The 27,889-nt window shown below is 43.9% G+C and overlaps 1 protein-coding gene across 1 annotated transcript in view; it reads left to right on the forward strand.

Annotated features, from left to right (window-relative positions):
- The window catches only part of LOC129705932 (mucin-6-like), a 143,243-nt gene extending 116,423 nt beyond the window's left edge, over positions 1-26,820 (forward strand). Inside the window, exons 27-37 of the mRNA XM_055649861.1 lie at positions 3,231-3,340; positions 3,435-3,586; positions 7,390-7,531; positions 7,635-7,745; positions 12,443-12,628; positions 14,426-14,665; positions 16,716-16,872; positions 20,746-20,886; positions 21,575-21,637; positions 23,044-23,083; positions 26,454-26,820. Coding sequence (XP_055505836.1) covers positions 3,231-3,340; positions 3,435-3,586; positions 7,390-7,531; positions 7,635-7,745; positions 12,443-12,628; positions 14,426-14,665; positions 16,716-16,872; positions 20,746-20,886; positions 21,575-21,637; positions 23,044-23,060 — 1,319 coding nt within the window. The 3' untranslated portion in view covers positions 23,061-23,083; positions 26,454-26,820. The remainder of the gene's footprint in view (positions 1-3,230; positions 3,341-3,434; positions 3,587-7,389; positions 7,532-7,634; positions 7,746-12,442; positions 12,629-14,425; positions 14,666-16,715; positions 16,873-20,745; positions 20,887-21,574; positions 21,638-23,043; positions 23,084-26,453) is intronic.
- The last annotated feature ends 1,069 nt before the right edge of the window (positions 26,821-27,889 follow it).

The raw sequence follows: 27,889 nt of genomic DNA on the forward strand, positions 1-27,889 counted from the left end.
TAGAACCATAGAATTGTACAGCACATAAACTGTTCCTTGAGCCACCTTGCCCATGCCAACCGTGATGCCTATCCACATGAATCCTAGTTACATATAAGATTTGAAACATATTAGATTGTTAAGTGTTTGGATTGAAACATATAAGATTGTTAAGGGTTCGGACACGCTAGATGCAGAAAACATATTCCTGATGTTAGGGGAGTCCAGAACCAGGGCCACAGTTTAAGAATAAGGAGTAAGCCATTTAGAACGGAGATGAGGAAACACTTTTTCTCACAGAGAGTGGCGAGTCTGTGTAATTCTCTGCCTCAGAGGGCGGTGGAGGCAGGTTCTCTGGATGCTTTCAAGAGAGAGCTAGATAGGGCTCTTAAAAATAGGGGAGTCGGGATATGGGGAGAAGGCAGGAACGGGGTACTGGCGGTGCTGGCTCGAAGGGCTGAATGGCCTATTCCTGCACCTATTGTCTTTTGTCTAGTAGCCTGCATTAGACCCGTACCCCTTAATGTCATTGCTATTCAAGAAACTATGCAAACACCTTTTAAACATAATTGCCTCGTTTGGCAGCTTTATCCCGATATCCGCCACCTTTTACGTGAAATATATACCCCTCAGATCTCCTTTAAATTTCTTCCCTCTCACCTTAACCCTGTGACCTTCAGTTCTGCATCCTCCTACCCTGGGAAAAAGACTTTGACCATCTATCATATCCTGTGTCCCTCTTAATTGTGTACAACCCATCAATTTCCTGCTCTACCTCCTTTGCTCCAATGCAAATAACCTGATCCTATCCAAACTCTCCTCATACCTGAGACATTCATAATATGCCTACAGACTTACTGGATGGAGCAATGAAGACAAAGGCGGAATCAGCGAATCTAATATTGTACTTATATAACATCATCTTAAACATAGAAATACCCACAACTGATGGAATTAGAAGAGACTGGGAACAAGTGAATTAGCTATAAAAATTTCAAAAGAGAGCTGGGATAATCACTTACTACAGGTGCATAAATGTTTGATCAACGTACGACATACTCTCATCCAATTCAAAACATTACATAGACTATATTATTCAAAAACTAAAATAAATAAACTCTTCCCTAATGTCTCACCCATCTGTGATAAATGTCTGTGTCAAGAAGCTCCCATAATGCATTCTTTTGTTTTTTGTTAAAAAATCCCAAAATTCTGGAATGAAATATTTGACATCTTTACTGAATTAATTAAAATAAAACTGGTACCAAAACCAGAATGGATCATTTTTGGAATATCGGAAGGTAACCCTGAACTAAACGTGTTTCAGAAGAATTTACTCAATTACGGGCTAATAATGGGAAAAAAGCTCATACTTAAATTCTGGAAAAATGCGCCCACACCAACAATAAAAATGTGGATATCAAATATGTTTGAAACACTACATCTGGAAGAGATGAGATTCCTCTTAGCAGGCAAACCAGACCACTTCCAAAAGACGTGGTCTACGTTTTTGGAACTATTAAAAGCATAAGGTCCAATAGTAATTTAAAAAATAAATAAATAAATAAATAAAATGTACCAGGATCTGGCAACGGGGGGTAAAAAAAACAAACAACAAAAACAGACTTGGTTGGTAGTCCCCTTTCTGCAGAGTTTAATGTTATAATAGAGCGATTGTTTCTCCTTTCTTTTTCCTTCTTTTCTAGGGTCTACTTTATTTCTTTACTTCCTTCTCTAACTTCTTTTCTAAGGGGCTTTCTTTTCTCAACACTCTCCTGCACCTTCACGACGCTTGCGCACTTTCCTTACTTCCTTTACTTCTATATTTTTTTTAAAGCTCAAAAAATGAAGCAGTACAAAAAATGTATTAAGACATAAGTGTTGTGTATTATTGTAACTTACCGTACTTCTAATAATAAAAAAAATAAAATAAATAAAAAATAAAAAATACCTGAGACATTCAATCACAAGCAGCATCCTGGTAAATCCCCCTGCAACCTGCAACCACATCCCCTCTACACAATGGTGACCAGAACTACATACAATATTCCAGCTGCAGGCTAATAGCCCTGTTCCACGGTGCAAGTTCATTCCAAGAGTTCTCCCTAGTTTAAAAAAAATCAAACTCGTGGTAAGCATGGAGAATGAACGTAGTGGGTACGTCGGAGCTCGGGGACGTCTCTTAGCGCTAACGGCAAGTACTCGGGAAGACTCGCTAATGGCAGGTAAGCACGGGAAGATTCGTGAAGATTTTTCAACATGATGAAAAATGTCCACGAGAGCCCCGAGTACCGACGAGCGGCCATTACCGTAAATCTCCGAGTTCGAATCAGGGCAAACTCGGGAGAACTCTTGGAATGAACTCGTACCGTGGGACAGGGGTTTAAGGAATATAAGATATCAGACTGAGGCCCAATGCACATTGAGAGAACATCTCCTCATATTTCGCTTGGGCAGCTTACAACCCAACAGTTGAATATTGATTTCTCTAACTTCAGATAACTCCTGCATCCCCCCTCTCGCCATCCCTCCCCCACCCAAGTTGTTGCACTAACTTCAAAGCCGTCCTGTTGAGTCTCATTGTCTGTAACTCGTTTTTGCCTGGGCCACTGCTAACAATGGCGTGGGTAGACAAAAATGCTGGAGAAACTCAGCAGGTGAGGCAGCATCTATGGAGCGAAGGAAATAGGCAACGTTAGATCCGAAATGTTGCCTATTTCCTTCGCTCCATAGATGCTGCCTCAACTGCTGAGTTTCTCCAGCATTTTTGTCTACCTTCGATTTTCCAGCATCTGCAGTTTCTTCTTAAATATTTTGTCTACTCCACTGCTAACAATGGCGTGTTCCCATTATCATCATTTATTTTTTGCATATCTTTCATTCATTTCTTCTATATTTCTCTACATCACTGTCTATATATCTCGTTTCCCTTTCCCCTGACTCTCAGTCTGAAGACCTGAAACATCACCTATTCCTTTTCTCCAGACTTGCTGTCTGACCTGCTGAGTTACTCCAATTTTTTGTGTCTATTTTCAACATAAGATAAAGTTGTACCATGTCCTCCTGAGTCAGCCAGTGAAGACAAGCATCCTGTATGCCTTCTTCATCACCATAACAATCTTTGGGCATTGTCCAATGTGCCTTTCTTGCTGGGTATATCCTAGAATACAACCATTCATGGTGGATATTCTACCCTTAGGAGAACTGCAGAATGCGTCAACTCACACTGATCAGGATTTCTTTCGTTCCAGGAGCATGTCAGCCTCCCAAGCTTTACTTCAGCTGTGCACATGGGTCACGGTGCCAGTACGGGACAACCTGCGCCCCAACCTGCCAAATGATCGCCACACAAATCTCCTGTGTGAGTAGGGAACGCCGCACCGTCTCCATTCTCTCAATTGCCGAGCCAATGCTTTTTGGCAATTAAGTGACAAATCTTTTATCTGCGTCCACAGGCACCCTCAACCTGTGTCTCTGGCTGCATATGTCCAGAGGGAATGGTCTTGGATTACAATGACAGCTGCATCTTACCGGAAGAGTGTCCATGCAAATTCAGTGACCAGATCTATCAAACAGGAGAGAAGATGATGAGAGACTGTGAGGAATGGTAAGAAGCCAGACATTCAACTGGTGAACCGTGGTGTAGACTCTGCAAATGGGAAATCTATTTTTAAGCTAAAATGACAATTTTCATGATGGTCCAGAGTCTGCTCTAAGTTCCCATGGAAGGTTATTGCTCAGGTAGCCTGACCTGCTGAGTATCTCCAGTGTCACCTGCATAGCATAGAGCTACCAGTTAGATTCATTGTTTGACCCAATGCCATTTTGCCTCCATGGTTTGCCAGGAACAATGATAGTCATAGAACTATGTGACCAAAGAAAATACTGAACATTAATTTAATACTTTTTCTCCAGTCATCCTCGGGATTAAAGTGTTGCCAAAAATTGGAAAGTTGTAAACGTAATATTCCTGCTAGACCAATGGGCAGTAGAATGCAAGAAGTTAAACGGGACAAAATCAAAAATTTTGTTTTTTGGAAATTTGTGGGCTAATTAATGAAAACGAGACACATCTGTTATAGGCATTTCTAAGAACCAATTGTTTTTTTTTTTTTTGAAATAATGAAGAGATTTGATGAGCATGGTCTTCTGAATGTGGTCTTTCCAAGGCTATTTGATAGAAATAAGACATTTACATAGAACAATTAACATAGAACAGAACAGCACAGGAACAGGCCCTTCAGCCCACAATGTCTGTGCTGAACATGGTGCCAAGTTAAACTAATCTCCTCAGCCTGCAAGTAATCCACATCCCTCTATTCCCTGCATTTCAATGTACCAATCAAAAAGCCACTTAAATGCCACTATTTTATCCGCATCCACCACCACCTCTGGGGTGCATTCAAGGCACCAACCACATTTTGTGTAAAAAAATGGTCCTGCACATCTCCTTTAAACCTCCTCTCTCACCTAAAAGCTATGCCCTTCAGTCTCTGACATTTCCACCTCAGAAAAATAGATTCTGACTGTCTGCCCGATCCAAGCCTCATATAACTTTATATACCTCGATCAGGTTTCCCATCAATCGCCATGCTCCAGAGAGGCTGAAGGAAGATTTTTACAGAGGTTGATAGCAGGGTGAAAGCTGCTGGGATTGAAACGCAATGATTGTATGGCTGTATGGTGACCACACATTTCTCTTGTATCAGTGGGGGTATCTGGTGCAGGTGGTGAGGAAAGAAGGTGGTGAGGAATGGTTAGCTTTCTGACTGGAGCCAAATGTAGGATGAAATTGTACTGATGGTGAAATGGGAGCAGGGATTTGTAATGTTCTCCTGATGTCAGACATGCAGCAAATGTGGCACAAAACAACTGTCCCCGGGGAAGGTGATGATCAGCACTCTCTCTCCCTCGGGCCCCTCGGCTGACATTGGAAGACTTTACACTGAATTTCTTTGCTCGCTCCCTCAAAACCACGGACTTTTGTTCAAACATACATCTGATACTTCTCATGCCAGTGGGAGTCGAGATTGCATTCTTTGGTGGAAGTTAGGTAGGTGGAGAAGCACTGGTTGAAGATGTGGATGCAGCATTGGAGCAGAGGTCAATGGCAGGACTGGGGGAGCGACTAATCGGCAAGGCTAGCAGCATAATCAAGGATGAGTCGCACCCTGGCCACTCCCTCTTCTCCCCTCTACCATCAGGCTAAAGGTATCGAAGTGTGAAAACGCACACCTCCAGATTCAGGGACAATTTCTTCCCAGCTGTTATCAGGCAACTTAACCATCCTACCACAACCAGAGAGCAAGTCCTAAACTGCTATCACCCTCATTGGTGACCCTCGGACTATCCTTGATCGGACTTTGCTGGAGTTACCTTGCACTCGATTGTAATCATGTATTGTCTTTCCGGATACTGACTGGATAGTACGCAACAAAAGCTTGTCACTGTACCTCCTTTTCATCCCTAGCTTTTGTCATTTACTCCACCCATCTATCAATTGCCCTACCCCTTAACTGTATCCACCTATCACTTGGCTGGCTTTATCCCACCCCCATCTCACTTTTCCATCTTTAATCCTTCGTGCCACCACCCCAAGACATCATCTATCAATTTCCCCCGCAATGCTGCGTGTCCTGCCGCTGAGTTCCTCCAGCACTTTGTTTTTTGCTCAGGATTCCAGCAATCTGCAGTTACACGTGTCTCCAAAAAAGTGATGTTTCTTTCTCAAGCTTGTTTGGATCAATAAACTCAACGGCATCTTGGAAAAATGAACCCACTTGATCTGCAGTCCACCCACCAGCCGAAACACTCTCTCCCTCCTCCACAGAGTCACTACAGAGAGTACCATCAATGAGATGCACTGCAGTTACTCACCCACACTCACATGCCATGAGCTCTATTGTGAAGGACAAGGGGAATGACAAAGAAAACTCACCAAAACCTCCATGTCATTCGAGGTTTGAAGAGAATCATGAGTCAAGAGTGTTTTATTGTCATATGTCCCAGATAGAACAATGGCATTCTTACTTGCAGCAGCACAACAGAATATATAAACATAGTACACTGGAAACAATATAATAAATGAGAAAAGAAGGTTCAGTGTGTGTGTATATATACACATACTCATACATTCTCACACACACACACAAATATATATATATACACACACACATGTACACATACGTACACATAACAAAACAATAATAGTGTAATAATAACAATGAAAATCTATGAGGTTATTGGAGGTTGTAGTGTTTAATGACCTAATGGCTGTTGGGAAGAAGCTGTTCCTGAACCTGGATGCTACAGTTTTCAGGCTCCTGTACCTTATTTCTGATGGAAGGGGTGAGATTAGTGTGTGGCCAGGATGGTGTAGGTCCCTGATGATGCTGACTGCCTTTTTGAGCATTTTGCCGAATATTCTATCAGACATCCACAAGGGTACGGTGGAGTGCAAGCTGACTCGTCAAATCACAGCCAGGTTTGGTCATTCAGGCTCAAGATGGATGACGGCTGCAGAGTGTGGCGGACATTATGTGGTACATTGTGGGGCCAGACCATCCTTGTTTCTGGCTAAAATCACCAAAGACCAACAGACTCCTGGCAACCCTTTCATCTCACTGCCACAATCAGGAAGAAGATGCAGGAGCCTGAGAGCCATTACTGCCAAGTTCATAACAGCATCTCTCCATCAAACATCAAGACCTGAACCACCCTTGCCAACCCTAACCACAACCCTAACTCAGCATCAGACAATTATGGACTTTGCATTACTAAGAGTGCACCGCGTAATTTGATTTTTGAACTATCATGATCCAGTTTACGTAGAATATTTATTGTATATTTACAGTATTGGGGCAGTTTACATAAGCTAGTTAACCTACAATCCTGCATGTCTATGGAATGTGTGAGGAAAGCGGGGCACCCAGAGAAAATCCACGCGGTCTCAGGGAGAACATACAAACTCTGAACAGACAGCACCCATAGTCTGGATTGAACCCGGGTCTCTGGTGCTATGAGGTGGCAGGTCTGCTGCTGCACCATGGTGCCGGAACCCAGATGCACTGGGCCAGAATGTTAGACAGCTTATGGAGAATCTCCAAACCTGATTTCATCCTCAACATATTTTGGGAAACTTCATTCGTGGTCATTGTTGCAGGCTTCTCATCCACTTGTTTCCGCTGGCCACCAAACAATAGAAAGAGGCGCTGAAAGCGAACAACAAAAAGTAATAAGTAAAATACTATGCTCTGTATATGAACACAGGAGAAACCTCTGGATGACTGTCCTCTGCAAGGGCTATCTGGCCCCTTTCCATGCAGCTTTGCTATGCATCATGATCATGGCTGATCTTCCAATGCGGGCCCACACGATCGTTTCATGATTGCTCTTCTTCCTCCTCAATAGCATCTGCCTTGTTGGAAAATGGAAGTGCACCGAAAACGTGCACTGCCCCGCCACTTGCGTCATTCACGGAGAGGGCCACGTGACCACCTTTGACGGCAAGAAATTTATCTTCAACGGCAACTGCGAATATACTTTAGTTCAGGTAACAGGTCCAGCCACCCCTGGGTCATCGGTGAACCTTCATTTCAGATTTACTCATTGCCGCCTGCAACGGTTTAACTGACCGCTGTTATTTGGGCTTTCAGGACTCGTGCTGCGCAAACGAAACCCATCCAAACTTTAAGATTGTTTCAGAAAACGTTATTTGCGGCCAGTCGGGTGTGACCTGCTCCAGAGCAATAAAGATCTACATTGAGGTAAAGGTGTGATGTTGTAATATAATATTCCTCATGGGGCAGCAAACCACCACCTAGAGCTGGACAAACCCACCTACAGTAGGCGAGACATCACATCCATTGGATGTAAAGGAAGTCCTTTATCCAGGGGTGGTGAGTCTTTGAAATTCACACTCATTGAGAGCTGGGGAGTTGAGTCAGTAATATATTCAAAGATGGGCAGTTCAGTCAACAACATGTTGAAAGATGGATCAAATTTTGGATTTTGGGAAATTAAATGCTGGATCAAACGGTTAGTACAGTAAAGTACAGCCGAGGTAAAATATCAGCCGTGCTCTCATTGAAACCTAAAACAGTAGCAAGGGGCGAATGGCCCACTCCTGCACTTTGTGTTGTTTGTACTATATCAAAGTCCCCCACACCCCACAAACCCCCTATCGCTGGCAATCTCAGTGATGGATCTGTTCCTCTGGATGCTCACATTCTGTGCTACATTGCCTGGATGTGACTGCTGAAGGGACAGGGCCTTGGCTCAGGCCTCGTCATTGGCCAAAACTTGCTTTCAGCTCCTTAATGGCAACCTACTCTTGGTACATAATGGCAACAGGTGATGGGTGGCGGGTATGCAGGATTGTCAGAATGTCCACCTTATCCACGCTTCCCAGAACTCCATATACCTCTACCCGGTCATCCTCGGCCTCCAATGACACCAATCTGAGCTTTTACAACCTCTCCTTTTGACAATGACACTTTACTTAGCTAATGCTGACCAATCCAGGCATCATTGGTTGAATTTCTACTGATCCCTTTCCAAACCTCCACCTTGTTTCTGCAATAGGGCAATGAGAACTGCACGCAATACACCAAACCAATGAGTTAGATACCGACAACATGACCTTTGTACTCAATACCCCGACTGATGAAGGCACGCATGCAATATGCATTCTTTACCACCATATCTACTTGTGTTACCAATGGCCTTGAACTCCAAGGTTCACCTCTACGTCAATGCTTCTAAGAATCCTGCCATTTAAGGTATATTTTCCTCTTACATTTTTCTTCCCAAAGTGCAACACCTCACGCTTGTGTAGAGAAACTCCATCAGTTGTTTCTCTTCCTATATTTCTAACTGCTATCTATCCTGCTGAACCCTTTGGCAACTTTCCTCACTCTCCATTTCTCATGTCATGGAACATGGAACATAGAAAGGTGCAGCAGGGGAATAAGACTCTTAAGCCTAAAACAGCTATGCTGAACGTGATACCAAACTAAACTAATCTCATCTGTCTGCACATGACCTATACCCCTCCATTCCTTGAGCATTCATATGCCCCTAAATGCCACTCCTGTATCTGCCTTCACCACCAACCCTGGCAGCGTGTTCCAGGCGCCCACCACTCTGTGTAAAAAAAACCTGCCCCACACATCCCTTTTAAACTTTACCTCTTTAACCTTAAACCTATCCCCTCTTGTCTTAGACACTCCTACCCCGGGAAACTGATTTTATCTGCCATATCTCTACCTCTCATAATTATATATACTTTTATAAACTTTTTAATTCATCCAACTATGTTTTTGTCCAAATCTTTTTTAAACACATCACAGCAACATAGGTCCTAGCACTGATCCTGCAGAACACCATAACTCAGTCAGAAAAGTGCCCTTACACTATGACCAATGTAATTTTGGATCAGATCCCATTTTGGAGATCCCATGCGATTGTTTGGATCAGTCTACCATGAGGGACCTTGTCAAATGCTTTATGAAAGTTCATGTAGACCACATCCACTGCCTTACCCTCATCAATCTTTATTATCCCCTCAAAAAACTAAATCAAATCAAATTACTGTGGGGGTGGTACAGACCTTTTGAGGGAGGCGGAGTTACTGTGGGGGCGGTGCAGTAACTGCAGGGGAGGTACAGTCACTGCAGGGGAGCTGCCAACATTGCGAGGGTGTGCAGTTGCTGCAGGAGTTGCAGAGGTGCCATTAGTAGAGGAGGGGGGGATCGGGTCATTGGCAGTTCTCTGTGCTGGGTCAGGCCACCTCCCTCCTTCAGTCTCTCTGCTGGGTTCCAGCTTCCCCTCCCTGGTCACCATCACTCACTGGGTCATGGAGCATCCCCTTCTCCCTCACCGTCTCACTGGGATAGTTGGCTCTTCACCATCTCACTGCCGCTCTGACCCACGCGCTCCCTGCTCACTTTTCTAGCTCCCCTGTGCTGGTTAGTGACCACTTCACACTCACCTGAGTAACTCCTGCATCCAGCTCTCCCTTGATGGTGAGCCTGTCTCTTTTACTCTCTCCAGCTCAATCTCTCTCTCTCTCTCCCTCATAAGAAAAAACAAGTTGTGGAAATTTAACCAGGTGAAAAGCAAACAACCAGAGTTAACATTTCTTCCTGCCTTGAAGCTGCAGTAACCTCCTGAGTATCTCACGGAGTCATAGAATCATTCAGCACAGTAATGGCCCTTTGGCCCAACTCGTCCATGCAGACCAAGATGCCCCATCTAAGCTTGCCCTATTTGCCCACATTTGGCCATTGTCCATTCAACATTTCCCATGATCACCATTGCCTTTGTTCTCTCGCACCTCTTTTTACACCTTACCCTTCCTTATCTCTGTGTCTCCCTCTCCCCTCCCCTCAGTCTGAAGGTGTTGACCCAAAAGATCACTCATTCCTTCTCTCCAGAGCCTTACTGGTTGTTGTAAATCTTCTTTACAATCTTTCCAGTTTAATGACATAACTACAGAATTATTGAATTTATTTTAGATTTGAATATCTGCAGTGATTTTGCTTTTTGGAAACTCTCTTTCTCTCATTGGCCAATTCATGAACAACCTCTTCCCTGCTGTTATCAGACTCTTGAACAGTCCTCTCATAACCTCTCTACATCGGTGAGACCAAGCGCAGGCTCGGCGATCGCTTCGCCCAACACCTCCGCTCACTTCGCACTAACCAACCTGTTCTCCTGGTGGCTCAGTACTTCAACTCCCCCTCCCATTCCGAATCCGACATTTCTGTCCTGCAAGGTGACTTGGATAGGCTGGGTGAGTGGGCAAATGCATGGCAGATGCAGTATAATGTGGATAAATGTGAGGTTATCCACTTTGGTGGCAAGAACAGGAAAGTAGACTGTGAACTGAATGGCGGCCGATTTGGACAAGGGGAGATGCAATGAGACCTGGATGTCATGGTACACCAGTCATTGAAAGTAGGCATGTAGGTGCAGCAGGCAGTGAAGAAAGCGAATGGTATGTTAGCATTCATAGCAAAAGGATTTGCGTATAGGAGCAGGGAGGTTCTACTGCAATTGTACAGGGCCTTGGTGAGACCACACCTGGAGTATTGCGTACAGTTTTGGTCTCCTAATCTGAGGAAAGACATTCTTGCCATAGATGGAGTACAGAGAAGGTTCACCAGACTGATTCCTGGAATGGCAGGACTTTCATATGAAGAAAGACTGGATAGACTTGGCTTGTACTCGCTGGAATTTAGAAGATTGAGTGGGGATCTAATAGAAACTTACAAAATTCTTAAGGGGTTGGACAGGCTAGATGCAAGAAGATTGTTCCCGATGTTGGGGAAGTCCAGAACAAGGGGTCACAGTTTAAGGATAAGGGGAAAGTCTTTTAGGACCGAGATGAGAATATCTTTTTTCACACAGAGAGTGGTGAATCTGTGGAATTCTCTGCCACAGAAGGTAGTTGAGGCCAGTTCATTGGCTATATTTAAGAAGGAGTTAAATGTGGCCGTTGTGGTTAAAGGGATCAGGGGGTATGGAGAGAAGGCAGGTACAGGATACTGAGTTGAGTGATCAACCATGATCATATTCAATGGCGGTGCAGGCTCGAAGGGCCAAATGGCCTACTCCTGCACCTATTTTCTATGTTTCTATGTTTCTATATCCTGGGCCTCCTCCATTGCCAGAGTGAGGCCCAGTGCAAATTGGAGGAACAACACCTCATATTTTGCTTGGGTAGTTTACACCCCAGCGGTCTGAACATTGACTTCTCTAATTTTAGATAGTCCTTGCCCTCCTTCCCCTCTCCCTTCCCAGCTCTCCCACAAGCCTACTGTCTCCGCCTCTTCCTTTCTTTTTCCCATCCCCCCAACAACTGTCAGAAGAAGGGTCACGACCCGAAACGTCGCCTATTCCTTCTCTCCAAAGATGCTGCCTCACCCGCTGAATTCCTCCAACATTTTTGTCTACCTTCTCATTAACTCAGGATGTCTCTGATGTTTCTGATCTCCCAACAAACTTGTTGCAGCCCTTGAACAGGGGGGGCCCCAGAGCGGAGGGCTGTAGAAAACAGAAGGGGGGGACCCGGTGTGGCGGGGCCGTTGAGTACGACAAGGGGCTAGGTGCGGGGGGGGGGGGGTTGGCGATGAGAACTTAGGGGGGAGGGCGGATCATTGGGGTAAAAAAAAGGGGTACTTGTAACTCTGCCAGCGCCCTTTACATGATGACTCAGAATATCTCACTTGTCACACGTGACAATAAGAATATACAATCTAATCTAATCTAACATTTTGTTAGCCTGCACCTTCTCTGTAGCTTTAACACAAAATTCTACACACTTTCCATTTTTTTCTTCCACTACCTGTTGTACTCATGCATGGTGTGATCTGCCTGGATAGCAGCCCACACAAAGTTTTTTTACCGTACCTCATGTGACGATACTAAACCCATACCAATACCACCTCCTTTGTTCCAGGATGTTCTGATAGAAATGGCAGATGGAACCTACAAGGTAACGCCGGAAGCAGCAGCTGACAGGTTTCGCATCCACATCAACCCACTGTACCTGTCCTTTGAGTGTGTGCTCCCTGGTGGTCACCTTCTGCAACTATTGTGGAACAAGAACACAAATACATTCATCCGTTTCACCAGGATGCAGCAGGTAAACTAGGGATGCCTCCTGGTCATTTCTTCGGTTGTTCATCTGGATGAGTCTGAATCAGTGTTCGAACACAACAGCTGTGATTGGTGGAATATATTGCCTTAAGGGCCTGTCCCACTTTCCCGAGTTATTCACAAATTCTCCCAAGTTTTCCAACTCGCAGAATGTTCGTAACGAGTCCGTAGGAGTCCGTGGATATATCGTAGCGGCTCGTTATGCCAGTCGTGGGTACTCAGGGCATCAGGTAAGTCGGGACGTTTTTTACCAGCCTGATGAAAAATGTCCACAAGTAAAAAAAATAGCCCCGAGTAACCTACGGCTGGCATAACGAGCCGCTACAATATATCCACGGACTTGTTACGAACATTCTGCGAGTTTGAAAACTCGGGAGAATTCGTGAATAACTCGGGAAAGTGGGTCAAGCCATTTACAATGCATGGTACGAACAGGTTGTGAATAGTGCCTGAAACGTTGACTGTTTCAATATACTGAGGACGTTCTGATTATTGATATTTTATATTTTAGTTGCAGGACAGGAATGTGGATTCCACTGGACTAAGAAAATACTTGTTCTTCTGCTCTGTCCCCAGCTTCTGCACGTTTATATCATTTATAGCTGGAAGTGAATACTGTCAACACAGGCAAAGAATGAGGGGCAGACGGAAGTACTAACAACTGGAGAGCTGTCCTGAGCTACTATCTACCTCATTGGAGACCGTCGGACTATCTTTGATCGGACTTTACTGGACTTTATCTTGCACTAAACGTTATTCACGTTATTGCCTTAATCATGTATCTGTACACTGTGGATGACTCAATTGTAATCATGTATTTCAGTTTTAGTTTATTGTCAAGTGTACCGAGGTAAAGTGAAAAGCTTTTGTTTCATGCTAAATAGTCAGTGGAAAGACAATACATGATTACAATCAAGCCATTCACAGTGTACAGATACATGATAAAAGAATAACCTTTAGTGCAAGGTAATGCCTGTAAAGTCCGATCAAAGATAGTCCAATGTGCCTTGATGAGGTAGATAGTAGTTCAGGACTGCTCTCTGGTTGTGGTAGGATGGTTCAGTTGCTTGATAACAGCTGGGAAGAAACGGTCCGCACACTTCTATACCTGATGGGAGAGGGGAGAAGAGGGAATGGCCAGGGTGCGACTTGTCCTTGATTATGCTGCTGGCCTAGCGAAGGCAGTGTGTGGTATAAATGGAGTCAATGGAAGGGAGATTGGCCTGGGCTGCGTCCACAATTTGTTGCAATTTCTTGCGGTCCTGGAAGGAGCTGTCCCCAAACCAGGCTGTGATGCATCCCGATAAAATGCTTTCTTCAGCGCATCTGTAGAAGATGGTGAGGGTTGTTGGGGACCCGCCAATCTTACTAAGCCTTCTCAGGAAGTAGAGGCTTTGGTGCTCTTTAGAAGATCCAACTGTCTGCACTTTTATGTCTAGTGCTCCCAAAACATCTAGAACACACATCTATCCACAGGTGGAGCAACATCCAGTTTTGCCCCAGCTTGACCAATCTCTCTCCAGCCGCCCACCATCTGTCTGACAGTCAGTACGTGACCAGAAATGTCCTCTAATTACATTTCACGTCAGGACCCTTCTTCAGACTGTTTGCTTGTGAGACTCCATTAGATAATGTTTAATTAGATAGTAGTCTTTTAGTTAGTCAACCGCAATTTACCTTAAACCAGAATGGGTTTCATTTATGTACCGAAATGTTTCCAAATGATCTGAACAGCCTGATGTGCCCATGCTCACCTAAGTGGAAATGCTCTTGCACTTCTCAGCTTTCGCTGTGCGGACTCTGCGGTAACTTCAACGGGGACATAGGTGATGATTTTATAACGCGGAGCCAATATTTAGCCTCCAATGCACTTGAGTTTGCAAACACTTGGAAGGAAGAGCCACTATGTCAAGACGTGACTGAAGTTCTACATCCATGTGATTTGAACCCGTATCGTCTGTCCTGGGCAGAAAAGCAGTGCCAAATAATTCACAGTGACACCTTCAAGACATGCCACAATCTGGTGAGTGCCTCTCAGTGCTGATGCTAAGCAGATAAACAGTTGAAAATATGCTCAAAATGTATATTATGCCAGTCAATGGGATACGGCGGTCTCTCTGCAGAGGTTTCACATGGTGAAGTAGAAAATAAATAATGTCCCTGGCAGAGTAAGCATTGAGCAAATGTATTAAAATGTATGTTCATGCTCTGAAAATATGGAGTGGGATTTGAAAAGATTGCATCATAAGGTCATAAATGATAGGAGCAGAATTAGGCCATTCTGCCTATCAAGTCTACACCGCCATTCAATCATGGCTGATCTATCTCTCCTAACCCCATTCTACTGCCTTCTCCCCATAACCCCTAATGCCCATACTATTCAAAAATCTATCTATCTCTGCCTTAAAAATATCCATTGCATCAAACCCATTAGAAGTGGGGATGAAGGATTTGAACTGTCCGCTTGAAGTGAAAGCCATTACATCGCTATCGGTGCTTAGTGTTAGTTTAGGCATACAGCACGGAAACAGGACTTTCGCCCACTGAGTCCGTGCTGACCAGCAATCACCCCATACAGTTACACTATCCTACACACAAGGGACAATTTACCATTTTTACCGAAGCAGATTAACCTACAAACTTGTACGTCTTTGGAGTGTAAGAGGAAACTAGAGCTCCCGGAGAAAACCCACGCGGTCACAGGGAGAGTGTACAAACTCCACACAGACAGTACCCACAGTCAGGATCGTACCCGGGTCTCTGGTGCTGTTAGGCAGCAACTCTACCGTTGCACCACCGTGTCGCCAATGCTGTTGTGTCACAGCGTGCATCACCTAAGTTGTAATGGTCATGGTGCAGAAAAGGTTAAGGATTGCATCTGACTGGTTCTAAAACAGTTGGCTACTTTTGTCAGCATTGGCTCTGTGCAGCATTCACCTGGATTAAGATGAAGGGAATTGAGGAAGAGAGCAGACAATGTTATTCTCCCATTTGCTCAAATTTGGATATAATTAGATCTGCAATATCTTTTCCTCAGGGAGATCTCCTGAGCTTTCTGAGCTCTAGGTTGGGTCCAAGGACAGAAATACTGGGTTCACACACATTTCTCACCCTCACAAAATTTACACACCAATTGTGGCCAGCACATGTAAATATGGTGATGACAAACAGACATCTCGGTGTTTATATTTAGGGCAATGTTGGGGAATGTGCAGTTCATCCAATGGGCAAATATTTCCAATGGGTCTCAGATTGATAACTGGAAGATCTGATCTTTAAGGTGCAAATATTGATTAGATTTAGTATTCAGCTAATCAATTTGTTCTGGGACATTTCCATGAGTCAGTTTATGAAAGGGAACAGCACTCTGCCTTTTTATCCATTGCTTTGGACCGTAACATCCCCAGCAGTGCGGCATTCCCTCTGCACTACAGTGTCAGCCGGACTATCCCTCGGTGGGTCTGTGGACATGCCCACAAGTATCAAAGTGCACTCCAATGAGCAAAGCTTGCCCAAAACCCTCCGATTCCACAGAATGAGAGGGAAGCAGATGACAGGCAAATCCTTTCTGGTGTAGACATCAACTCTTGGGTAAAGGCACCATCCAGGATGGGGCAGAGGCACACCATTCTTCTGCAGACTGATCCTGTCCATTTTATTGCAACTTATCCCTTTTGTCCTCATCAGACTCCTAATCAGTACTTGGTGCCTGCATTTAACTAACTGTCTGCAACCCTCAACGTGCTGCTTCTAGATATTGATATTCCACATCAATGAAGCAGACATTTCACCTCAACTCATGGAATGGATGTAACTAATGTGTTCCCAATAGATTGTAACAAGCTCACTTACTGGGCTTTTTGGCCTAATTCTGAATTTCATTGTCTTTTATCGTTTCCCAATGCAGTGATTTCAAGGTTTTGTAGTCAAAATCGTAAAATAACACTGTGTGCCACCAGAGCAGCTTGTGATAGTTGAAGGTGAAATCTGATTGAATGGTAAAAAACTGGACACCACATTCAGGGTTCTTCACGGACTACAGTTGTAGCTTTCTCCTCTCTTTCTACCGTTAGGTTTATCGAGTTCCCTATTATGAAAGCTGTGTACAGACGACATGCGGATGTGATATTTTCGGAGACTGTGAATGCCTTTGTGGAGCCATTGCAGTCTACGCTAAAGCCTGTTTGGATGCTGGTGTCTGTATCAACTGGAGAACCCCTGACTTATGTTGTGAGTTTTTCTTGAATTAGTTAAATCATTTAAAAATTTGCTCTTAACATAGCAATTAAAAACATATTGCTGGGATTTACTCAAGTTATCGCCATTGACTGTGTTCGTTTTAATATTTATTATTATTTTATACAATTTTTTAACAAAACAAACAAAACAAACAAAAAAATAAATAAATAAAAACTGAAAAAGACAACAGGAAAAAAAAGGAAGGAAAAAAAAAATAATTTAAAAAAAATAATAATAATAAAACAAAGCCGCCAGACATAACAGTATTGGTACAATCCACATGGTGCTACACAGTCATGCATTGCAAAAGCAGAAGTAAAGGTCACAGGACTACATCACTGCAGATAATATGAAATTATGATATTATTGGACTTTGAGATGGTTGATAAATGGTCCCCAAACACTTAAAAAGTTTTGGTACCTTGGAGTTGTAGAAGCCATTGACTGTGTTGATGCCCCATTCTCTCAGTATGTCCAGTCATGAATGTGGAAGAAAACCTGACCTTCCCTCCTTTCTTTGCTAAATCAATCCCATTTCCCTCCGCCCAGATCTCTAAATATCTTCCCCTTCAAGTACAATGATTATTTCAAACCTTTCAACAACTCCGCAAAATTTGGTTCTTCTCTGCACTTGTTTATATGTAGACCAGGAGTGCAGCTCCATAGTTCTCTGAAAGTGACGACACAGCTAGATAGGGTGGTCAAGAGAGCGGTCAGTGCATTGGCCTTCAGCAGTTAGGATATTGAGTAGAGAAGTTGGGACTATTATAGAGTCACAGCGTCATAAAGTGATACAATGTGGAAACAGGCCCTTCGGCCCAACTTGCCTACACGTCCCAGCTACACTAGACCCACCTGCCCACATTTAGCCCATATCCCTCCAAACCTGTCCTATGCTGTACTAGTGTAACTGTTTCTTAAACATTGGGGTAGTCCATGCCACAACTACCTCCTCTGGCAGCTTGTTCCATGCCCCACCACCGTTTATATGAAAAAGTTACTCCATAGAACTCCTATTGACTTATGTTGTGAGTTTTTCTTGAATTAGTTAAATCATTTAAAAATCTTTTCCCCTTCACAAACCTATACCCTATGGTTCTCAATTCACCTACTCTGGGCAAGAGACTGTGTGCATCTACCTGATCTATTCCTCTCATGATTTTATACACCTCTATAAGATCACCCCTCATCCTCCTGCGCTCCAAGGAATAGAGTCTCAGCCTACTCAATGTTTTCAAGAGAGGGTTTGATTTGTATTCGATGTTTTCAAGAGAGATTTAGCTCTTAGGGCTTAAGGAATCTAGGAATATGAGGAAAAAGCTGGAACAGGGTCCTGACTTTAGATGATCAGACATGATCGTATTGAATGGCAGTGCTGACATGAAGGGCCGAATGGCCTACTCCTGCACCTATTTTTCTATGTTTCTGTTTCAACTCTCCCTATCTCAGACCCTCTAGTCCTGGAAACATCCTCGTAAATCTTCTCTGTACGCTTTCCAGCTAGAAAATATCTTTCCTGTAACATGGTGCCCAGAACTAAACACAATACTCTAAATGTGGCCTCACCAATGTCTTATACAACTGCAACAGGACCTCCCAACTTCTATACTCAATACTCTGTCTGATGAAGGCAAATGTGGCTAAAGCCTTTTTGACCACCCAATCTACCTGCGGCTCCACCTTCAAGGAGCCATGCATTTGCTTTACTAGATCCCTCTGCTCTACAACACTTCCCAGAGCCCTACCGTTCACTGTGTAGGTCCTGCCCAAAGATCTTATAGCACCTCGTTTGTCATGATCGAGTTGAACTAAAGGGCCTGTTACTGTATAACTCCAAGGCTCTATGACCGTGAAGTGCTGAAACCAGATATTTAATATGCCTTTATGGCAGAAACAAACCCATATTAGGGCAAAAAGGAGAGAGCTTAAAGCCATCACTAACATCAGAAAAAAGGTACCAGTTGAAACTGAAACAAAACCAGTGCTTGAAACTCTCATCAGGACAGGCACCATCTGTGAAGAGAAAAACAGTCAACAGTTCAGGTTGATGACCTTCCATCAGCAGTTGGAACTGCGAGAAAAACAAATGGATTTGCCTGAAGAGGGTCTCGACCCGAAACATCATCCATTCTTTCCTCCAGAGATGTTGCTTGTCCCGCGGGGTTACTCCAGCATTCTGTGTCTAACTAAATGGATTTGAAGTTTTGGAGGTTTGGAGAGAACAGTCTATGATAGATGGAGATCGCAGTTGTCCCGGACATGTAATGGATTTTGTTTCCTGCAATTAGAGCGGTAATACAAACAAAAGTATTGGAATCTGAAATAAAAGGGAGTATGGAAAATACACAACAGGTCAAACAGCATCTGTGGAGAATAGAGCAGAGTTTTGTGTTACAGGTGGATGAGCCGACAATACAACTGACCAGTTATGGCAAATCCAGGAAAAGCCATGGCTCTCTGAAATCACTGAATGTATCCACAACGTATCTCACTCAGTGTGAACTGAAACATCACCTGTCTATTCCTTCCACACTTGCTGCCTTTCGACCCAACTCAATCATGCCAGCCAAGGTGCCTCTGGAGCTAGTCTTGTTTACCTGCATTTAGCCTATGTTTGGCCAATCCTCTGGCCTTCCACTAGTCCTTGCCTTTCTTGCAATCTTGAACAACCTTCGTTAGTACCAGCTAGATCACCCTTGTTGGTAATCTATATTTCTCAGTAAAATATGAATTTGCTGAAGATTGTGAAATATATCTTTAAATGCCTGCTACTATAGTCTACCTTCCAGTCCACTTTAGCCGCTTTGCGTTTTACCTAACCAAGCTGGTCACACTTGTCTGTGTTTGGCTCATATCCTTCCAAAGCTTTCCTATCTATATACGTGTCCAAGTGTCTTTGAAGCAGTTATTGTACCCGATTCTATCACTTCATCCGTCAGCTTGTTTCATGTATCCACCAACCTCAGTGTGAAAATGTTTCCCCTCAGGTCCCCTTTAAATCTCTCCTCTCCCACCTGAAACTTATGCCTTTTACTTTTAGACTCCCCTATCCTGATGAAAGACTGCGGCAATATGATTTGTAATTGCCCTCCATGATTTTAGAAACCTCTATAAGGTCTCTCCTCAGTCTCCAGTGCTCCAGGGGAAATAGTCCAAGCCTATCCAGTCTCTACTGATAACTCAAGCCCTCTAGATCCAGTAACATCCTTTGCAGTTTAATGAAATCCCCTTTAAAGCAGAACAACCACAATTGTCAACTCTACTCCAAATATGATCTTACCGGCATCTTGTAACATCACATCCCAACTCCAGTACTCAACATATGGATTACTGAAGGCAAGCATGCCCATTGCCTTCTTCAGCCTGTCTACCTTCTTCTTTCTCGGGTCCACACACAATATTAGTTGTTCAGCCAGTGCTGAACACACTTCTCGGCATCTGCAGACAATGGTATCTGTGTTGTCGCTTCTTGTCCGTGATGGTGGAAAGATTGTTGGAAACAGGGCCACGACGTGAACGCTCTTTCCTTGACCCCGCCTGTCTACCTGTGTCACCACTTTTATGGAACTATATCCCCATTGTTCCCTCCTATGCACTTGCAGCCCCAGGGTCTCTCTGCTCCACACATTCCCCATTTAAGAAAGTAAGAAAATGGTGGGAAATTACTGGAGACAGATATTTGTCAAATTCTTCCACATTGGCTGCCTCGAGAGGTGCTGTTTTTTTGCACATCAGTCACCCAGAGCCTTCCTCAGCATTACCAGGTACCCGTGGCCAGGGACAGAGCTGAGAGCTACACAGTCAGTGGTCTTGGGTCGGTGGGATTCTGCAGTTGAGTGTGTGATACCTGTCAATTTCTTTCAGCTGCCTACTGCGAATACTATAACACCCATTCACTAAAAAATACCAGCTCGGAGTTGACGGAGAATGGTGGCCATCCAAGCCGTTACCAGGCTTGTATGTGTCCTCACAGTCTGTGGGACTTCCCGAAAAACAACATGGAAGGTAAGAGGTTTAACTGGATAACTAGTTCTGAACTGGGGTCCATAGTTGATTCACTCTGCTGTTTAATCAGAAGCATTGATCCAGTTCCTGCAGTACTCAATCTGATCGTAGGACCTGGGCTATGGCAAGGGACAGATTGCAGAGCAGGGTCGTCTGAATGGCCTAATTCTACTCCTATCACTAATGAACTTATCAACATCTTATCTTCCGACTGGTCACTGCAACCTGCTGGAATGAGCATTGAATTCTCCAACTTCAGGTACACTGCTCTTCCATCGTCATCCTTAACTCGCTTGCTGTGAAAGATTGCATGAAAAGCCAGCCCTCATGATCCTTATCACCTGCTCTGCCTCAACCCATCTCTATCTGTCTCATCTTTTGTCGCTCCTCCACTAGCTTTGCTTTGGAAACCATAAGCCCCTTCACTAATTCCCCAGTTCTGGGGAAGGGTCCCGGACCCAAAACGTTTCTCTTTCCACAGATGTTGCTCAGCAGACTGAGTTCTTCCAGCATTTCTTGTGTCAGTTATTCAGGATTCAGCTGAGACTGGATACTGTATGTCACTGAGTGGTGTTGGGATGATAAAGAGTTGGTTCCCTGCTGCATTTTCCACCTGTATTGCCAGGTAGCTGTCTATTACAGTCTACTATGAAATGCTTAGAATTGCACTGAATCCTTGTCTCGACAGGTTGCTACACGTGTCCTGTGAATGAATACTACGACAGCAAAGTACAATCGTGTGTTTTGTGTGGTAAGTGACAGATTTCTGTACAAACATAACCTGGGATACCTCGGAGCAGATTCAAACTGGCAGAAGAACAGGAACCCCCCCCCAATTTGATTATTTCTCATGTGACTTTGACTAGTTTGTGTTTTCCAGTTGACCTACGGTACGTGTTCCTGGTTTAACACAAGATTGCTCGGAGGATTGTAACTTCTGATCACTCTCACCATCTCTCAAAGAAACAACCTAGAAATTGGACCACCCCATTTAAAGCAGCGAATGAGGAGAAACTTTGGTTCCCTAATTTGAGGGAGGACATTCTTGCTATTGATGGAGTACAGCGTAGGTTTACAAGGTTAATTCCCGGGATGGCGGGCCCGTCATATGCTGAGAGAATTGAGCAGCTGGTCTTGTACACTCTGGAGTTTAGAAGGATGAGAGGGCATCTCATTGAAACATTTAAGGTTGTTAAGGGTTTGGATATGCTAGAGGCAGGAAACATGTTCCCGATGTTGGGGGTCCAGAACCAGAGACCACAGTTTAAGAATAACAAGTAAGCCATTTAGAACGGAGAGGAGGAAACAATTTTTATCACAGAGAGTGGTGAGTCTGTGGAATTCTCTGCCTCAGAGGGCTGTGGAGGCAGGTTCTCGGGATGCTTTCAATAGAGAGCTAGATAGGGTTCTTAAAAATAGTGGAGTCAGGGGATATGGGGAGAAGGCAGGAACAGGGATACTGATTGGGGATGATCAGCCGTGATCACATTGAATGGTGGTGCTGGCTCGAAGGGCCGAATGGCCTACTCCTGCACCTATTGTCTATTGTCTATAATCTCCCAGAGAATGTGGATTTCTCTACCAAAATGATGTAGTTGAATATAAATAATTAATAATATCCACAACAAAGTTAAATTATTCTTTGGGTTGGAGGGATGAAGGGATAATGAGAAAACAGGAACGGGATCCTGAATGTGGATGTGTAGGAAGGAGCTGCAGATGTTAGTTTAAACCGAAGATAGACACAAAAAGCTGGAGTAACTCAGCGGGTCAGACAGCATCTCTGGAGAAAAGGAATAGGTGATGCTTCAGGTCGAGGCCGTTCTTCTTCGACCCGAAACTTCACCAATTCCTTTTCTCCAGAGATTCAGTCTGACCCGCTGAGGTACTCCAACTTTTTGTGTCATCCTGAATGTGGATGATGGGCCATGATCAGATGGAATAGATAGACAGGCGCAAAGGGCCGAATGGCCACTGTTTGCTCCTAGTCTCCATGTTACAGTGTATGTTTCTAAAGGAAATGGTAATGCCATGTAAATGCAAATCTTACCAAACTGTACATTTCTCAAAATGTAAAAATATTCAGCTGTTACGTTCCTGTTGTCCTGTGATTCACCATTAGGAACATTTTACTCAATCTTCCAATATTTCTTGCAGATGCCGATTATCGTTGAACATGTTCGATCAGGAGTAGTAGGTATGTAAATGTTTCAATTCTTGCTGCTTCCAATGCTTCAGATGTCCTTCAATATGATTTTGTATCTAAGTAGCAAAGCCTGGCTGTCCAGTGACACCCATCGTCCAGGTATTTCCTTCATGTTTTATTTATTTGGGTTTAAGCAGCAGACAGTTGGGGATTTCAAGCTTGTTTTACACAGGTGTTGTGCAGTGGGGGCTTGGGAAGAGGAGGCATCAGAGTCAGAACACAGCTTGCAAGGTATGTCCACCACTAGAGAGCACAGCTATAAGGTGTGAGGAGAAAGTGAGATGCGAGGGAGATGTGCTGGGGACATTTGTTTACACAAAGAGTGGAGGGGGGCTGGAACGCATTGCCAGGGGTGGTGGAGGCAGACGTGAAAGTGGGCGTTTACGAGGCTTTTCGATAGGCACATGGAAGTGCATGGAATATGGTATATGGATTATCTACAGGCAGATTAGATTAGTTTAACTAAACATCATGTTCAGCACAAACATTGTGGATCAAAGGGCCCATTCCTACGCTGTACTGTTCTATGTCTATGTTCTATCTTCTATCTTCTATCTGGGGGACTAAGGCTTGGCCTCTGAACTCCTCAGGTTCCCTGATGTCACTAGTAAGGGGCTAGATAGATGGAGGGGGTAAAATTGTAAAGAAGCAATGGTCCTTCCTCCACTGAACTTGCTTTATGCCAGGTGGCTTTGGGGTCAGGTCAGCTAGCACTGATGGTGCCGTGTACAAGCAACAGGACAGACACACCACCCCAGCTCTGCCTTAGGGCCTGGTGTTGTCAGGAACCAACGTGGTCAGTTAATGTGATGTTAGTGTGTGTGTGTGGAGGGGTGTTGTGTGTGGTGTGTGTGTGTGTGTGCCTGTGTGTGTAGTGTGTGTGTGTGTGTCATGGCTGTGTGTGTGTGTGTGTGTATTTAGTGTGTGCCTCCACCGCCCCCTGAGGCAGAGAAATTGTGTGTGTGTGTGTGTGTGTGTTCTGTGTGTGTGTGTGTGTTCAATGTGAGTGTGTGCTGTGTGTATGTGTGTGTGGGTCTGTGTGGACTTGCATCCACAGTGACCATGCTTCGTGTGCTTCCACGTTTCAAAGACGTGCAGGTTCAAGTTCCTGCAGTTTTGCCGTCAACCCCTCCTCACCTGTATCCACCTATCACTGGCAGCTCTTGCCCCACCCTTTCCCTCACCTCTTTATACTGGCCACTTCCCCTCTACTTCTTCAGTTCAGATGAAGGGTCCTGACCCGAAACATTGACTGTCCATTTCCCTAGTTCAAGAAAACGTTAAACACATGATTGGGCAAGACAATCAAGACTTTATTGTCAAATACAGTGATCACTGGGAGCAATCTAGGAGATTGCTCAACGAACAAAGATTCATCTACTTATATACGGAATCTTCCTTTGTTGTGTTGTTTACTGTGGCAGACACTAACCATTTTTCCTTCCTCTCGAATGGTCTTATAACAATTATAAAATCATGCACCTTTGAAAGACAGATCTATAAACACAGCCCAATTCCTTCCCATTTACAAATAAGCAAATGTCTTGTGACCATTTTAACCTCATGTTATTGTTTTACAACTACCATTTGTCCTTTGATAATAGGGGATAGAATTTGACTAAAGTAGACTGCAGTAAAGTGTTAGTTACACATGCTTAGTTTCAACCTTCTTTAAAGCACAGAATTATTATAACACATGAAGAGGACTTTATGCATTTTTAGGCATTCTACCTCTCCCTAGCTATCTTCTTGAATCTTTGCAATTTATTTTTGACACCCCCATAGATGTCGCCTGAAATGCTCGCACATTATGTTCCATTTCCTCACTCCACTTCTTAACCATCACTCTGGCTCCCTCTGTTCTTCCCTTTATTTCTTACATCTGGATTTATTTATAATCCATCCCTGCTCTATTTTTTCAGCCATTTCTTCATTATTGCCACTGCAGTGTGATGACTGGCTCATTGCACTGACAGCTCCGACGACCTTGTCCAACATTGCAATTGTAAACCCATCCTAGCATTCTGTGAGATAGTTGTTCTAGTCTTATTGACCTCGCCCAATCCTCTTCAGTGCCATGTTCCCATGCCAACCCTTTGCCAACTTACTCTTAATTTCCACCCACAGGAATAACAAAGCTCCCTGTTGAGGTACCATAGAACATAAAACTGTACAGTGTAGGAAGGAACTGCAGATGCTGGTTTAAACCGAAAATAAACACAAAAAAGCTGAAGTAACTCAGTGAGTCAGACAGCAACTCTGGAGAAAAGGAATAGGTGACGTTTCGGGTCCAGACCCTTCTTCAGTCTGAAGAATGGTCTCGTCCCGAAACCTCACCTACTCCTTTTCTCCCGATAAAACTGTGCAGCAGAGGAACAAACCCTTCGACCCACAATGTCTGTGGCGCACATGATGACAAGCTAAACTACTCTCCTTTGGCTGCATGTGATCCGTATCCCACCATTCCCTCCATGTACATATGCCTTTCTAAATGCCCGTTATCTGCTACAATCATATTTGCTTCCATCTCTACCCCTGGTAGTGGGTTCCAGGCACCTATCAAACTCTTGTGTAATAAAACTTGCCTCACATATCTGCCTTAAACTTTCTCCCACTGACCCTAAAGCTATGGCCTCTTGCTTTGATATTTCCGCTCTGGGAAAAAGGTCTTCTGACAGTCTACCCTATCACTACCTCTCACTACTTCTAACAGGTCTCCCCTCAACCTCCGATGCTCCAAAGAAAATAATCCATGTTTGGCCAATCTCTCTTTATATTTAGTACCCTCTAATCCATGCAACATTCTAGTACACCCGTTCTGCACCCTTTCCAAAGCCTCCACATCCTTCCTGTAATGGGGCAACCAAAAATGTACAATATACTCCAAATGCTGCCTAACTAAACCAATCAATCAGTTTTATTCGTCATTTGCACTTTATGTGTATGAATTTGCCAGCAGCGGTACAATGAAAAAGAATACACAAAAACCACAATAAAAATTTAACACAAACATCCACCACTGTGGTGGAATGCACAACATTTAGCCAGTCCTCCTCCATTTTCCCCCGTGGTCCGGACCTCAACCCTCCGCACCCGCTGCTGCGGATGTCCAGATGAGTAGACAAGGTCAAAGTCCAGCATCTGCAGTTCCTTCCTACACAAAGTTTTATAAAGTTGCAACATGACTTGATGGCTTAAATCTGCTCCTATCCCTTATGACCTTTTGACTCACTAGCCTCCTGCATTTTATGTAGTGGTGAACATTTCCAGTAAAAACTGCTGAATCGCAATGGCACCATATATGTTCTCATGATAACATCCACGTTAGAGGCTGTTGATGTGTTTTCTGTTTTCCTTTCAGCAACCTCCAGGAATACTCTTGAGACTCTTCCAAAAGCGAACACGAACTGAATGCAGTCTCTTTATGATGTGTTAGCAGTAACTAGTTTTCTTATCAACATAAGAAGTAAACAAAATAGCCAGTGCTGAGTTGTCAGCAAACTGATTTCCCAACGGATCATATTATTTCTTGGGTGTTTTCTGTATTTAGGATCACGGGGAATTTAACCAATAACCTTTTGTTCAATTTAAATTAACGTAAGCTTTGCAAACATACTAAAAATTACATTCAATGCCTTAAACTTCAGAAAGAATGCATCTTAATGACTTTCGGTAATATATATATCAATCTATGTTTTCTCTTGTAACTGAATATTTAAAATAAACAATGAAAATAGCCATTTGTATAATGTATTTAATGAGCTAGGCCGATTGGATTCTGCAAGTTAAAATCCAAACCAATGCACGATAATACAAAGCCCGAAAAAGGGACCCGACCTGAAACATTGCCTGTCCATTCCCTCTCCAGATGCTACATGAAGGAACTGCAGAAGCTTGTTTGAACTGAAGATCAACCTGAAATGTCACCCGTTCCTTCTCTCCAGGGATGCTGCTGTCCCGCTGAGTTACTCCAGCTTTTTGTGTCCCTCTCCAGATGTTGCCAGACCCGCTGAGTACCTCCAGCACTTGTGTAGGAAAGAACTGTAGATGCTGGTTTACACCGAAGATAGACACAAAAAGCTGAAGTAACCCAGCGGGATGGGCAGCATCTCTGGAGAGAAGGAATGGGTGACATCTCGGATCAAGACCCTTTTTCAGACTGAGACTCTGATGAAGTCATTGACTAGATGAACTCTGAAGAACAGTCTCACTGAGGAAGGGTCTCGACCCGAAATGTCACCCATTCCTTCTATCCAGAGATGCTGCCTGTTCCGCTGAGTTACTCCATAATTTGGGTCCGCGTCCAGCACTTTTTGTTTTGCTCAAGATTCCAGCATTGAGCTGCAGTTCCTCGTGTTTGCAGAATAATCTTGTTTTGGTTTCTGCTGAGCTGCACGCGGCACACAACGTTGTGGTTAAGGTGCAGGTGCTGAACAAGGCACTCTGTCTGATGCCAATGTGTCGAGCATGTATGGCTCTGTTTACCTGGCTGCACATTTATGCTTTGTATCGTTATTTGAGCATTAAGTTAATTTGGTACTGAGACAGAGGTTTAATCTTCTATATATCAAGATACCAAGCACAGGCTTGGTGATCATTTTGCTGAACACCTCCGCTCAGTCTGCCTAAACCTATATGATCTCCTGGTTGTCAAACACTTTAACTCCCCCTCCCATTCTGACCTTTCTGTCCTGGGCCTCCTCCATTGTCAGAGTAAGGCCGAATGCAAATTGGAGGAACAGCACCTCATATTTTGCTTGGACAGCTTACAACCCAGCGGTATGAACATTCAACTCC

Source organism: Leucoraja erinacea, chromosome 18 (genome assembly GCF_028641065.1).
Source record: "Leucoraja erinacea ecotype New England chromosome 18, Leri_hhj_1, whole genome shotgun sequence".
Taxonomy (NCBI): Eukaryota; Metazoa; Chordata; class Chondrichthyes; order Rajiformes; family Rajidae; genus Leucoraja; species Leucoraja erinaceus.